A 15,515-nucleotide genomic window follows, 5' to 3' on the forward strand; every position below is an offset into this window, starting at 1 on the left:
ATACACTTCACTTGACATGTATGCAAATTTTCGCGGCGATCGGGCGTTTCACGGCCGAGATCATAGGGGGGGGGTCTTAGAACCCCCCCCCCCCCCGGGCTATGCAGTTTCAAAATAATAGCCCGGGCTAAATAGGGTTAAGGTGTGATATTAAAGGGATAGTTGAGTTTTTGTTTCAGACCGCAAATGCCTTCAAAGTGCATGGTTATAGCTCTTATTCTTATTTATGACATTTTTAGTGCTCTTTTAGGACTTAAAAATTCCAATGAAGCTAATTTTAGACCCCAAAATGTGTGAAATTTAGCCAAAACAATCATACCAATTCCGCTCCAGTTAAAAAAAATATGGTGACCGTTAATTAATTAATGATAACAATACACAGGCCGCCAATAAAAAGCCAACATCGGCATTGGCTGGAATAAAACATGTAAGGCGCTTTTTCAACGGCTGGGTCAAATTATTGTATATTATTTTGTTGAGAACCACAAATATTAGAAATCATTATATTCATGGATATTTCAGCCGTCTTAACCGATTTTGTCATTTAAATTGTACGTTCTTTCAAATTTGAAACTCAGTTTTTCATTATCTCACAACAAAAATTATTTCGTGTAGCGACCTCTGCAACGAAACTCAACTATCCCTTTCAAGGCCCTTTAAAGGTACTATGTCCCCTTTGCAGCCAACCTCAAATTCTGTAGAACTTTACAGGAATTATGAATATGTCGTGTATGTCCTATCTGTTAAATTTAAACGTTAGCAGTGTCCTTATATTCAAATTATGCAAGGAAACCTGTTTACTTGCTAGACCTCACTGTCAGACACTATTGAGTGACTGACTGGCTTTTTTCTTCTTTCGTTATAGCATACATAAAATGAGCTGTAAAGGGTACATGAGCACTTGTCTATAACCCACTTCTTGTGATGGCCAAAATTAAACTGATCGAAACCTTGCGCAGCATAAAACGTACGACCATTCGGTACAATGGTCTGAAAATCAAGACTATTACTTATTGGCTCTATAGCTCCTAAGTCTATTTGACAACTAATAGTCGTTATTTTCCCACTTGAAGACATTTTCAAGTCTGAATTTTTTTAGGGAAGTTCTAAATTAGTATTATCTTTCAAATGCCGTTGGAATTTAACCTTTTCATTTTGTTGGCCTGCAAATGGGACATAGTCCCTTTAAAGTGTCGGGAGCCCCCAAAATTTGATGGCAAAATTTCACTTAAATTGTATCATAATGTAAAAAAGGATGTCATTTAAGGCAACTTCTGCAATTGTGTTTGAAGTCAAATATGGATAAACGCATACAAAATTTAGGTTTGCTGCAAACAACAGAAAACCCAAATTATTTATTCTTTTATCAACATTTGTCTTTTTTTTTTCTTTTTTTTTCTTTTTTTTGCAGAAGTGTGTCGTAAATGACATCCTCTTTCACATTATGATACAATTTAAATGAAATGTTGCCATCAAGTTTTTGGCGAATTTGGGGCTCGCTACACTAATTAGAGCCGGGGCTTTAACCATAACCCCCCCCCCCCCCCCCCCCCCCCCCCCCAAAAAAAAAAAAAAAAAAAAAAAAACACGCACACACACACACAGAGAGTCTAGATGTGAAGTTTTGCATTGCCTTGGATTTATTAGAAAAAATGTCAGTATGAATATCAAAGAGCTTTTATTTCAATGCATAGCCGTACATCACAACCCGACAGGCGATATTGTACAATGTCGATTCAAAACAATTATTAACCCGTTAACAACTGAATTTTCTCATTCCCATGTAGTTAACACAGGGACCACCCGGTTCCCGTAGCCAAAGTGTTAACTTTACAGTAGAAAGTAAAACCTTAATATATAAAATATATCCAACACAACAAAGGTGATTCATGGTATGACTGTATTAGCCATGTGACCATGATGCCATTGGTTTGGTTTTATTTTCCGTATAATAATTCAAATATATACAAAAATACAATAACAAATATAATACAAATCAAGAATTATAAACGGCTGAAATATTCTATTCAGAGCCATAATTAAAATGGTTCCGTTTCATGTTGCTCGTCCATTTAGTACACCATTTCATGGTTATCATTTCTAAATTTATAAAGTATCTAAATTTTCTCATTCTTTATTCATGTTTTTTGTAATATTTATTTCCCCCCTTAAATCGGAATTGAATCTGGTGATACATGTACGTACTTATGTCATTTCAGGAGCATATTATATAGAGTTGCAATCTGTGAAAGGTCTGCCATTTTTATGATATTTGATGTTCAAGTTCAAGTTCAGTTTATTTCACATCCAATAAAAAAAATTACAACAATATAACATTCAAATACAATAATATAAAATGCAATATATATAATATATATATGATTGTATTGAAATCAAAACATAAAAAACCAAGAGCAAACAGTCCAAAGACTGACAACTGTCTTGGGTACAAAAATAAAACATGTAATGAGATAAGAACAAATACAACAACAATGGTAACACTAAAAATAATTAATGGGTAGAGTAGGGATGTGAGGGACCAGAAAAGGCCATTGACCTATCTAGGCTGGTCCCCTTTTTCTACAAACCCATAAGTAAAATCTTCAGTAAAGCAAATATTGGCAATATAGACATTACATTAACTGAGACATACACACATAGGGCAGGCAGAATTCAAGTAGCACAACTCAAGTAGCACAAACAAGGAAATGTTTTGTTTTAAAAAAAACATGCATAAATTCATTCTAATCAGAAAGCACAGGCATGAATGACAAATAAAATAAAAAAAAGTAGGAGAAGAAAATTATCATGTACTATGAGAAGTAATTGTTCATGACCACGATAAACTCGAGTATTGATAAATATAGAAAAACAAATATCACCGAATCCAACGAAACTTACAGTGAATGTAACTCGTTATTTGTTTGTAGCATAAAGCATACATTTGATCGGTTTCTTTCCTAAATAAATAATTTACATACATGACAATTATGTATGAGAATAAATGATTTAAAAAGTTAGGGCTATATCATTCGTCTGAGAAAAATATCCTCGTTTGAAGAAATGACTTAAAGCAAATCTTGAGCTCTGGCATGGGAATCGTATTTTGAGAGACAAATTGCTATGGTTTATTCTGGATTGTTTATCCTGCAGTAGATTGGTTGTTTGAACCAGTGAAATAAAAACAAAACCACAACAACTCACTGGGCATCATCTTTGATAAAAAAAAACACAACTCCCATTTGCACATAGTGACCCTTGACATGGTTTCGGGCCTACTTACCGGTACCCGGATTTCCTTATCTTTCAATATATGCTCATTACTTGGCCACTTTACATTATCTACCAAAATAGTTTTCACATTCCATTTATTTTTAATTCTTGAACATTCTGTGTAAGTTTCTTTGGATTCGGTGATTTTTTTTTCTTCTTCTATATTAACCAATACTCGACTTTATCTTTAGCACATGATAATTTTCTTCTCCTACCTTTTCGTTTTATTTTGTCACCCATGCCAGTGCTTTCTGGATAGAAAGAATTAATGCATGATTTTTTTTTTTCATCAAACAAAGCACTTCCTTGTTTGCGCTACTCAACATCACAACCAAAACCATGTTAGCAGAATGCTCTGAACAAAAGCGGGTAAATAACTAGAAAACAGGTCGAGATAGAAAGAATGCTTTTCTTATAATGGATTAAAATATGGCACTCTGCGACGTAAGAGGTAATGTCAAATATGATATCTATGTATAATTTACAGATTTACAATTCCCGAATTTACAAGAAACACAGACAATTATTAAGATTACACAAGTTGTATAGCCCTTATTTTTTGGACCGTAAAGGACCCCCCCCCCCCTTCCTTTTCTAAACAAAATTAATGTCATTACAGTTTGTATCATAACTTCATTATCTCGTAGGAAAGGGTGTTTTATTCAACAACAAAAAACAGAAATCAAGCAGAATTATACAATCTTTTGTTATTTCCCGTTTTTGTTCTCAGATACTTCACATTTACTCAAAGGTATCTGCTTTCATTCAAAGGAACTTTCTCTATATTATGATGTTTCTCCTCATTTCTTATTTTCCCAATCATATTCTAAGGTGCGCTTAACAAATCATATACATGGGAGAGAAAGGAAGAGTAAGTATAGTCAAAGTAAAAGATGATAGCTCGAGAGGGAGAGAGAGAGAAAGAGAGGGGGAAGAGGGTAGTGAAAGAGAGGACGAGATAGAGGCCGGATGGAGATGAGAGAGAGAGAGAGGAGAATCAAATAGTTAATACAAGTATCGAGACCGAGAATGAGTACATGTCACATGTCACACATAAATGAAAATATGATAAACCAAATTTCTTCTGGTCTAACGTATAGTTTTCTCTGATTTTATTTGGAGTAAACGACTCATGCTGTCCGTCTATTGTCTTGATTAGGGTACTCGAACGACTAGCTTTACATTCTACCCGATCTTATACTATGTAGCATGCACACACTTACGAAGTTCTTAATGTGGACATCATCAAACTGCTATCTGTAACATTGCCATGACAGCCGGGTCTGTTCTAGCTGCATCCAAAAACTCCTCTTTCGATAACATGCCGTCACTATTCTCATCGGCCCTGTCAAAGATGATCTCGGTTCTTTCCTCTGGTGAGCTGGTCGACTCATGAAACGACTGGCGATGCGTATCTTCCCCGATCATCCCATCTATCGCCTAATTTTCAAAGAAAAACGTGTGATAAAAATTGAGAGGATGATCACAAGTTAATATTCCCTTTTTCATCGACATTCATAGGACTACTAATAGCATTTTATGACCTCTTTGGTTTTACATCCTTAATCACGGGCCTCGTTGCCCCTAAAGGCCCCTCTCTAGATCGACTACTGGATCTCCAATATTTTCGAAAATCCGGATGAGAAACTAGGAATCGGTTTTACTTGGCCTTACACCTGCGCTATTAAACTTCTCACAGGCTCATAGATCAAAAGGTATGCATCCAAAGGAGTTAAAATTTCTGAACCTATAGAGGTGCTGCTGATTGGCAGGCACGTAGCCACGGGGGGGGGGGGGGGGAGCAAGATCGGTTGAACTTTTTTAGACCCCTTTTTTTTTTACCTTGATCGATTACATGTAGGTGCCCCCCCCCAAAAAAAAAAAAACAAAAAAAAAAAACATCAAACTCTGGCTACGTGCCTGCTGATTGGACCTGTATTAAGCTTCAAAGATTATTTATTTTGTCAGTTTTTGTAGACTGATATTCGTTTCTTTACCTTTAGAATTTCTACCATTTCCACTCTTGAGATGAATCCATTCCCATCTACATCAAAGAGATTGAATATCCAGCTTAGTTTATCAGAAGCCGAACCCTTCATCAGTGTACTCATCCCACACATGAACTCTCGGAAATCAATCGTCCCGTTCTGATCGCTGTCGAACGTCCGAAACACATGTTCGGTAAATTTCGTGGGATCTCCTTTTGGGAAGAATTTAGTGTAGACTCGTTGGAAGTCTGGCTGTGAAAGACTACCTTTGGGACAGTCTAGAGAGAGGGGAGGGAGAGAGAGAGAGAGAGAGAGAGAGAGAGAGAGAGAGAGCATGATACTAGGTTATTTACGTTACATTTTGTGTGCGTTATTGGAGTTTGTAAACGAAGATAATAGACCCCAGCAATAGAAACTAAGATGTACAGAAAAGAAAATATTTATAGAACAGTTGCTACAAAAGACAAGATGTAGATTTTGATAGCACGTGACTTGCCTCAAACGGATTATTGTTTCGCCCAAAGATATCAATGTTCATTGTGTAAAATTAAAGATCTTTATCCCCATCCTTACATATTAAGTTCATTTGTATGAAAGCAGAACAATTAAGATAGACAGAATGGCGACATTTTTGAAATAAATCGGACCAGTAATAATTGGGAGTTTGGTCAGGGGATTGTGACGTACCGGTAGTTGCTGATAAATCAATCGGTTGTGGTGTACACAAAAATGTAATTAATTTCTGTTTCTCTTTAGGTGCCTTTTCCCTTGGAGCACTATTCATAATATAATATGGATAATTACCATTGATCCGCTAACGAGAAAAGACCCTTCTGATTCATCAATTTTTGAAAATGAAATGACCTTTTGGGGGTTTATTTTTGGAACAAATGGGAAAGATGTCGGCCACTACACTACAGATACATTACCGATTCGGCCAATCTGAAGAGCCAATACCTATAGTGATTACAACTTTCAACAAAAATCATCTTAACTTTTTAATCGTATCGGGGCAATTACCTCATGGACGATCATCCCCGAAAAACTACCCCCAAGGACAAATACCCCTCGGAAAATTACCCCCAGAGGACGATCAACAGTGTATATTATAATGTCTTCGTTTTTAGAAATATATTCTCCAAAAAGATAAGAAAATTGACACACAACAGGTAAGAAACATAACGAATTTTAAATCATGACCATTATTTCAACAATAATTCGTTCCTAACTTCCTATTTTCACGAATTGACGGTAGTGAGGAAAATCCTCACGCAAATTGTATACGATTTTCATTCACTAGGTCCGTCACTTCGTGAAATGAAGATTTAGTTTATTTTTATGAAATATTTTAGTAGGGTATCTCCACGCCGGAGTTACGGGTCAAAGTCTGGATATGATTCTGAACTAGCGCCGGAAAAAATTAACCCCCGGAAAATTACCCACGTGGACAATTACCCCCAAAGACATTTACCCCCACCCCTGAAAATTACCCCCTATACATTACTCACCCCCCCCCCCTCCCCCGCCCCCAGGACAACCAAGGACAACCACCCCAGAAGACAATTTTAGCCCCTGTTCATTAAAGGGGAAATGCACCCTGATAATAAGTTGGTTTTAATAAAAGCAAAAATCTTTTCGGGGTTGGGGGATTGTCCTAGGGGCTAGGTGATAATTTTCTGGGGTTTTTTTCGGGATTAATTCTAACTGGGGTGGGGGAGGGGGGTAATTGTCCCGCTGGTAATTGGCCGAGGGTGATTGCCCAGTGGGTAATTGTCCTAGAACCCTTTCTGATTTGTTTTCTGATTTCACTTTTACTTTAACCAGCCTATACTTCTCTGATTTTTCTGCTTTCCTCTAGATTAGTTTGCTATCAAGGTTGGATTTCTCACATAAAGAAGATAAAAGGACAAATCTACACGCCTTGAAAATAAATAAGGCGGAATCAAAAAAGGTTTATGTAAAACTTATGTACATGATCCCGTGTTGTTTAAATGCATTCATACCTAAAGACAACATAAAGCACACTAAGCAATAACACAATATATCAATATAAATAAAAAGCAAGAATGTTATTGTTTCACTATCTATTAAAATAATAACTCATTATATACTCTTGTAGTCACAGGATTAATTCGTAAAGCAAAATCTCAGTATTTCCATGACAAATTTGTACTTAATAAATCTAATGTAAATCGTACGTGGCAAACGATCAATTCACTACTTAACAAAAGTAAGCCAGCTGAGAATTCTGTATTTAATTATAACGGGGACATCGCTACAGAACCGGACATTATTTCGAACTCCTTTAATGACTTCTTTACAAGCATTGGTCCATCTTTAGCAAATAAAATCCCAGGTACCCAAACGAATTATTTACAGTATATGAATGATCCACCTGTTGACTCTTTGTATTTGTATCCTACTAGGGAAAACGAAATTTGTAACATTGTTAGTACCTTTGGAAACAATAAAGCTGCAGGTTTGGACGAATACAGTCCAAGAGGCATTAAACAGGTCATTATGTACATAATGTAGACCACTATGCCATGTATTCAACCTTTCATTATTAAACGGAGTTTTTCCAAATGAGCTAAAGAAAGCTAAAGTAACACCAGTGTTTAAATCTGGTGACAATCGTGAATTTACAAACTATAGGCCCATTTCTGTACTGTCAGTCTTCTCTAAATTATTCGAGCGCATTAATTGTTTATAAAAGAACTATTGAATTCCTTGACAAACATTCTATTCTCAATAAACATCAATATGGTTTCCGTAGGGATTATTCAACATGTATGGCTCTTACCAGTCTTTCTATTAAAGTCATAGACGCCTTTGAGGCGAACGAATTTGCAATTGGAGTTTTTATAGATCTGTCTAAGGCATTTGACACAATTAATCACAATATTTTACTATCTAAACTATATCGTTATGGAATACGTGGTGTAGCTCTTAAATTTTTCACCAGTTATCTTAACAATCGATTACAATGTACCAAATATCAATCTTCTATTTCGGAGTTTAGAACAATAACATGCGGAATTCCACAGGGTAGCCTGCTTGGGCCATTGTTATTTATATTATATGTGAATGATATTTATAAATCTGCTGATGAATTGTCTTTTATACTGTATGCAGACGACACAAACATATTTCACAGAGATTCAAACTTGAAGTCTCTTATGGATGCAGTAAATGCAGGTCTTACATATATATGTGAATGGTTCAAATCTAATAAATTATCTATAAATGTAAAGAAATGTAATTCTTTGATTTTTCACAATGGAAAGAATGTAGATTTAAATGATTTCAATATTGTTCTTGATAATGTCATATTGCCAAGGGTAGATAAAGTCAAATTTCTTGGCGTTTATTTAGATAGTTCCTTGTCTTGGAAATACCATATTCACGAAGTTGAAAGTAAGGTGTCCAAAAACATTGGCATTATATCCAGACTCAAACATCTCTTGCCCAATCACATTCTACGTATGTTATATTGTGCTCTTATACTTCCATATTTTTCTTACTGTAATCTTGTTTGGGCGAATTCCTGCAAGTACAAAATACAAAAGCTTATACTATTGCAGAAGAAGATTATTCGTATAATATCCGGAATGCACTATCGTTCCCATACTGGTCCCATCTTTAAACAAATTATTTTCTTGAGATTCAGTGATATTAACTTGCACCAACAGGGTATTTTCATGTATAAAAGCATGAATAACATCTTCCCATCACAATTTAGTGATTTTATCAATTTTAAATGCAACTCGGAAACCCATACGTATAATACGGGAAGCGCTGCCAACATTCGTCTCCATAAATATAGAACCCGAAGATTTCAATTTGACATTCGATACTCTGGGCCAAAATTTTGGAACACCTTACCATCTATTCTACACAAATCGCTCTCCTTGCAGACTTTTTCCCGTAAGGCAAAAATGTATTTAATTGCTCGATATTGATACCCTCTCTTGTATTTATGTGTGAAATGATCTTTTGTGGAATTTAATAACATGTTTGTATGACCGATTATTTATTTACTTTGATAACTTGTTGCTAATACCATCTGTATATTCCCAGGACAATACTGTCGGATAAAGCTGTTGTCTGTTTGATGATTTTGCTTGTTTGTAATGATTATGTACCCGCTGTCTATTTTACAATTGTACTTCGTTATCTTTATGATGTAATCGCAGACACATGTACAGCCCAATTGATGTAACTTTCTCTTTATAAGTGAACATGCCTTCCTATACTTAATTCTCTCCTCTCTTCCTTTCACTATTTTTTCTTTCCTATCAACGTTCTGTTATATACAATGTAATTTTCATAATAATATCTATAATGTTCTTTCGGTAACTGTGTTAATTTATTATGGGCGTTCCCAACTCAAGCTACGCTTTCCGGGTTTTCGCCTCCTTCCGTATCTGAATTAATTACTGTATACTCTATGTTGAAATAATTGTTACATATATCATGTATATAAACATTGTGTTTTATATTGTGCTGTTGAGAAGGAAATAAATGTTAATAAATACAAATACAAATATTCTTATAAATGTTGGCAATTCAATCAATAATATGGGACCTCTACACCGAATAATGCTACGTGAGGAAGGAAGTGTTACTATTAGCCTGCCAAACTAGAACGTGATGAACATACTCTGACGACTCTTTTTTTGTAGTTTCAATGATTTATCTAGCGGATATTTATTGCACGATCCTCATAAAGTTACCATAGTTCAAACAAGATTAAATCATTGTATTGTACAACATCAATAAAACATATTTAGGTGCAGTATCGCTCAATCTGTTTATAGCTCCGATGCGGCTGGGTATTACATTAGATATCTTTTTAACATGTGATTTATATCTTCGTCAATAACAATTCCCTAAAATTGAACTGTTTTGACTTCTTAAATCGGTGCATTGTGCATAATGTATATGATTATTATCAATATCTTTATTTCCAAATACCATAAAATTATTTTTTTGAACATTTAGAACTAATTTATTGGCTAAAAGTCGTTTGTTTACTTTATCTAATTATGACTTCAAGTCTGTTACAAATAATCAAGATTGTTGTGTTTCAAGAATATGAAATATGAAACATAATAACTCACCTTTTTGAAATCTTGGAACCATTGTTGTAGTTCTTCTACACTGAAGGATGTGTGTTTTGGAGATCCGATAGAGCCTGTGTGTCCAATGAATGCTTCGAGGACTTTTTACCCATCGTTCCCTTGATTGCTATAAAAAAAATATATATATATATATATATATATATTGATAATATTTGTGTCCTTCTTCTTTTCACTTTAACAATGTGAAAATAGAAGACAATTAATTCAAAACAAATATTTGCACTTTTAATATGGTGGTACATGAACATGTTAGAATAATTGAGTATGACACACAAACATGCGTTGGCGTTGTCGCATGGAAACGTTGATACTTTTTGTTGTCTTCTTAATCGGTATTGTTCCAAGAAGTAGGCTACAGCGGGTAATTCATCACTGCTAGAAACAACGAATATGACATCAGAATAAAGTTCATAACAATCGGTTCTAGATCAAATGTGTTTCATCTTTGACGAACCAGCGAGTATCACCGCGCCTTGAAATAAAAGATCCTCCGGCCTTGGTACTATAATATAATCCACACTGTTGATTATTCAAACATTATCCAGTTATCTTCCTACTTTGAAAGATAGCAATACAAGCACTTACTGATTATTCCTGTAAATTCTCCAGCAGTCGGCTACTCGGCTATCAATCAAGTTCATCAGAATGGATTAGCATGTGCGGAAATATGACGCATGGTAGATTTACTTCGTCTCTCATGGATTGGAATCATATTTTAATGAGAATCTTTTCTGAAAGAAAGGCAAACTAAAGAATGCGGAAATGCTGGAGGAAATGTACTTCGCAATAGCTAGGGCAGCGCTCCAGCAAGAGGTAGGGCATATGGGGTGCACGGTGCACCCTTGGACCTAGGTGCACGGTGCACCCTTAAATAGCGGCTTGACTATATGACAATGACAATGATTTTGTATTTCTTTAACGACCCCTTCTGGGGCATGGAACAAATACAGTTGAATAGTACAAATATAATGTTCAACAATGAATAAATGTTAATCCTCGAAACGCGCGTAGTTTACATTAGGCTGTGTATGTCAATATTGGAATGTTTATGAATACCATAAATCACTCTTGTGTATCGTTATGTCTCAATGCTTGTAGGATACGACAAAGGAAAATAATTCACATGCTGTTCACAAGCAATCAGTGTTGTAATGTAATTGTTCTCAGTGTCAGTCTGCTCTGTCTTTTTCGATTCAGGTGTTTAATAGACCGGTTTATTAACACATTCAAAATGATGGATGTTTCTTTCCTGGGGACCTGGACACGATGTATTGCATTCCAGATTGCATTAACCTGTTATTAAAGTGAATCGGTCAAACATTGTTAAAGGTTGATGAAAAAACTGCGTAGTTTTTGTACGAAATGTGACTTATTGTATTCCTTCTCTCGTACTTACTCTCTAACATGCAAAGAATCCTGAAAAATTCTCAAATTTCTTTGAAGGCGTTATCTAACAGTAAATTCTCCCAACCATTTTTGAATTTTCCGAACCGTTTTTTCATGAAAATAAGACGTAAGACAGGCTTTAAAAATGTTTAAACACTTAAAATTAATGTCTGGAATGGTATATAGAGCCAATGCATTGCTTTGTGACAATGTTACATTCACCTAAAATGTAAATAATTGCAATAATGTAGTTGGGAGAATTAAGAAATCGATCAAATCAGTTTTTATCATTATTTTCACTCAAACTTTCAGATTATCTTTAATTGTACATCTGGCATTGAGGGTCACTACCTTAGCACCAAGTCCTTTTAATGAAGGGTCTGCAACACTTGAAATCCAGTCAGCATGCATTTCTTGTTGCCATGTCGGTCAAGCCTCAGGCGAGCTTTCGGGTTGTCAAGTACGACTTTTCTTTAAACAGTATATGGTTAAAGGTAAAGACCAGTTATGGTCATGCGATTGCATTGTGAAAGAAACGTAGTGGAATCGATCAGAAAAGGTTGATCATCTAGCATCTAGCATCTGCAAGGTTCTGGAATCATCAAAATGATAAGAAATTTGGCCCATTCTTCGTGAAGTTACAAGCACTATACACAGAAAGATGTATATGGGACTACCCTATATCTCTCACAGACCATGAGAGAAACAAATTTACCAAATATATGAATTAGAAGGCGGTTTCCCAGCAAATTTGTTATCATCATGTATTAGTCAAAACATATTCTTTCACATGATTGGTAATGAGAGCTTCCATTTCATTTTTTGAAATTGGGGCGTTTCCAATACTGGTCTTTAACTTTAACATTAGAATAACTTAGTAAACCGGTCTATTAGGATTTTAACAAAAACACGTTTTTAGTGTGAACAACGGAAAATAGCAAACGAGTTGATTACTGTTACACCCCTACTACTACTACTACTACTACTTCTACTACTTCTACTACTACTACTACTGCTACTACTACTACTACTACTACTACTACTACTGCTACTACTACTACTACTACTACTACTGCTACTACTACTACTACTACTACTACTACTACTACTGCTACTACTACTACTACTACTACTACTACTACTACTGCTGCTACTAATACTACTACTACTACTACTACTACTACTACTACTACTGCTACTACTACTACTACTACTACTACTACTACTGCTACTACTACTACTACTACTACTACTACTGCTACTACTACTACTACTACTTCTACTGCTACTATACTACTACTACTACTACTACTACTACTACTACTGCTACTACTACTACTACTACTACTACTACTACTTCTACTACTACTACTGCTACTACTACTACTACTACTACTACTACTTCTACAACAACTACTAATTATATTAATGATCAGGTACAGCGTAGCGCAAATTGGCGTGGGCTAATAATAATACTTATACTGGGGCCTATTTCTTTTCCTCTCATTCTCTCTCTCTCTCTCTCTCCTCTTTCTCTCTTTTCTTTTCTCTTTTCCTTTCTCATCTCCATCCCCTCTCTCTTCTCACGCCCCCTCCCTCTTTCTCCGTCTCTCTCTCTCTCTCTCTCTCCTCTTTCTCTCTTCTCTTTTCCTTTCTCTTCTCCTTCCCCTCTTTCTTCTTACGCCCCTCCCCCTTTCTCCGTCTCTCTCTCTCTCTCTCTCTCTCTCTCACTCTGTCTCGTTCTCCACCTTTCATCTTACTTTCTATTTTTCAAACAATCTCTACCCCTCTTTATATCTTCCTTTGTTTCTTTTGCATCTCTGTATTTATTTTTCAAAATGCATGTAAATAGACCTTTACCATTAGATTTGTTATTTCTTACATGTTAATGTTTCATAATTATTGTAAGAGTGAATGGATTAAGAAAATCAACAAAATTCTGTGTTCAAACTTTACTTCATTCTTCAACATCAATTATTTTTCGTCATCGGTATTCGACAATTGAAATAGAAACATTTGAATTTTACTACTTCTATAAACCATGCTTGATGACTACACTGTCGCTCATAAAGGTGGAATATTTAGTTTTACCCCAATTTATGGAATTATTAAAAAAATTATTTAAAAATAATAGATTTAGATAATAGTATACATTTTCAGATTTGATTGAATAATAATTTGCTAATGTGTGTTTTGCGGGACTGCTAAAGCATGTGTATGCTACTATGCTTATTAACTAGGGGACTTACGCCCTCAAGTCATAAATGACAGTAATGAGGATTAATGCACCACAAAAGGGCACTAATATAGCACATCGACACGGTTTTGATCCTGGGGCCTCACAGTTACGAGGCCATTGCTCTGTCACTGAACCATGACTGTTCGCAGCGGGGGCTAGGGTAGGGGGCAGTTTCCATAAATTAAAAAAAAAACAGAAAATGCAAAAAATTTGCAATAATTTATTGCATTTTACCCCGGTCCCCAACATAAAAAAATCCTCTAGACTGCCATGCATTATGGCTCAAGGCATTGGCACACAGAAGATTTTTTTATGTTGGGAACCGGAACCGGAACAATAAATTATTGAAAATTTATTGCATTTTCTGTGTTTTTTTTTAAATTTATGGAAACTGCCCCCTACCCTAGCCCCCGCTGCGTACAGTCATGGTTCAGTGACAAAGCAATGGCCTCGTAACTGTGAGGCCGCAGGATCAAAACCGTGTCGATGTGCTATATTAGTGCCCTTTTGTGGTGCATTAATCCTCATTACTGTCATTTATGACTTAAGGGCATAGGTCCCCTAGTTGATAAGCATAGTAGCATACATATGCTTTAGCAGTCACGCAAAGCACACATTCGCAAGTTATTGTTCAATAAAATCTGAGAATGTATACTATTATCTAGATCTATTATTTTTAAATCATTTTTAAAATAATTCCATAAATTGGGATAAAAAAAAATATTCCACCTTTATGAGCGACAGTGTATTATAATCAATAAATCCCATTCCTTCACTGTATTCCAAAGAAATATCCCAGGCCTAAAATGGGTGATATATACAAACATCAGTAACGGTAAATATAATACTAAATAAAACTACATAAAGTATTGCTAGGTCTACAGCCATTTCTATCAGTACATTAATTTCCTGCAATGTACGGATACAAAGAGATAATATACAATCTTGCACTGTCGAAAGGTCTGGGCTCAAACTTATCAAACCTTACTATGCCTATTATAAGATTTTCTCTTTTTTGCCGATATAAACAAATAAATATTTTACCGTTAGACATTTTGAATTAGAAGGTGCCATCTATACACAGAGTTTGGCCAGCTATGTTTCAGTTTTATAGAGCAAAATTATTCTTTAATACAATTGGTTATTTGAACTGTGGAGCAATAAATAGACCGGTTTAATAACATATTCAAATGTTATGCATATTTTTTAAACAAAGGTTGTTCTTGACAACCTGAAAACTTATCCAAGCTTTTCCGACATAGCAACAAGTAATGAATGTAGACTGGATTCCGAGTATTGTAGTTCATAAATATCAGGTTAATGGAATAACTCGTCACTATAAAGAAAAATCCATGAATTTGAATATGTTATCAAACCGGTCTAACGGCACGGGACAATAGGCTGTGTACCAGGCAGGAATTAATTCTTTGAAATGCTAGAGCGCCGTAACGGCAGCACAGCTAAAGCCGGGGTAATAATCTCCAA

General features: G+C 35.4%; 1 protein-coding gene across 1 annotated transcript; it reads right to left on the bottom strand.

Moving 5' to 3' along the window:
• Window positions 1-4,295: 4,295 nt before the first annotated feature.
• LOC581502 (neurocalcin homolog) lies at window positions 4,296-5,535 on the bottom strand. The gene is made up of 2 exons (XM_030975925.1): window positions 5,271-5,535; window positions 4,296-4,713 (listed from the first exon to the last, which is right to left on the bottom strand). The coding sequence occupies exons 1-2, from the start codon at window positions 5,391-5,393 to the stop codon at window positions 4,519-4,521; spliced, it is 318 nt and encodes a 105-aa protein (XP_030831785.1). The 5' UTR covers window positions 5,394-5,535; the 3' UTR covers window positions 4,296-4,518.
• Between the last annotated feature and the right edge of the window lie 9,980 nt (window positions 5,536-15,515).

Source organism: Strongylocentrotus purpuratus, unplaced genomic scaffold (genome assembly GCF_000002235.5).
Source record: "Strongylocentrotus purpuratus isolate Spur 01 unplaced genomic scaffold, Spur_5.0 spur5_scaffold_8, whole genome shotgun sequence".
NCBI lineage: Eukaryota > Metazoa > Echinodermata > Echinoidea > Camarodonta > Strongylocentrotidae > Strongylocentrotus > Strongylocentrotus purpuratus.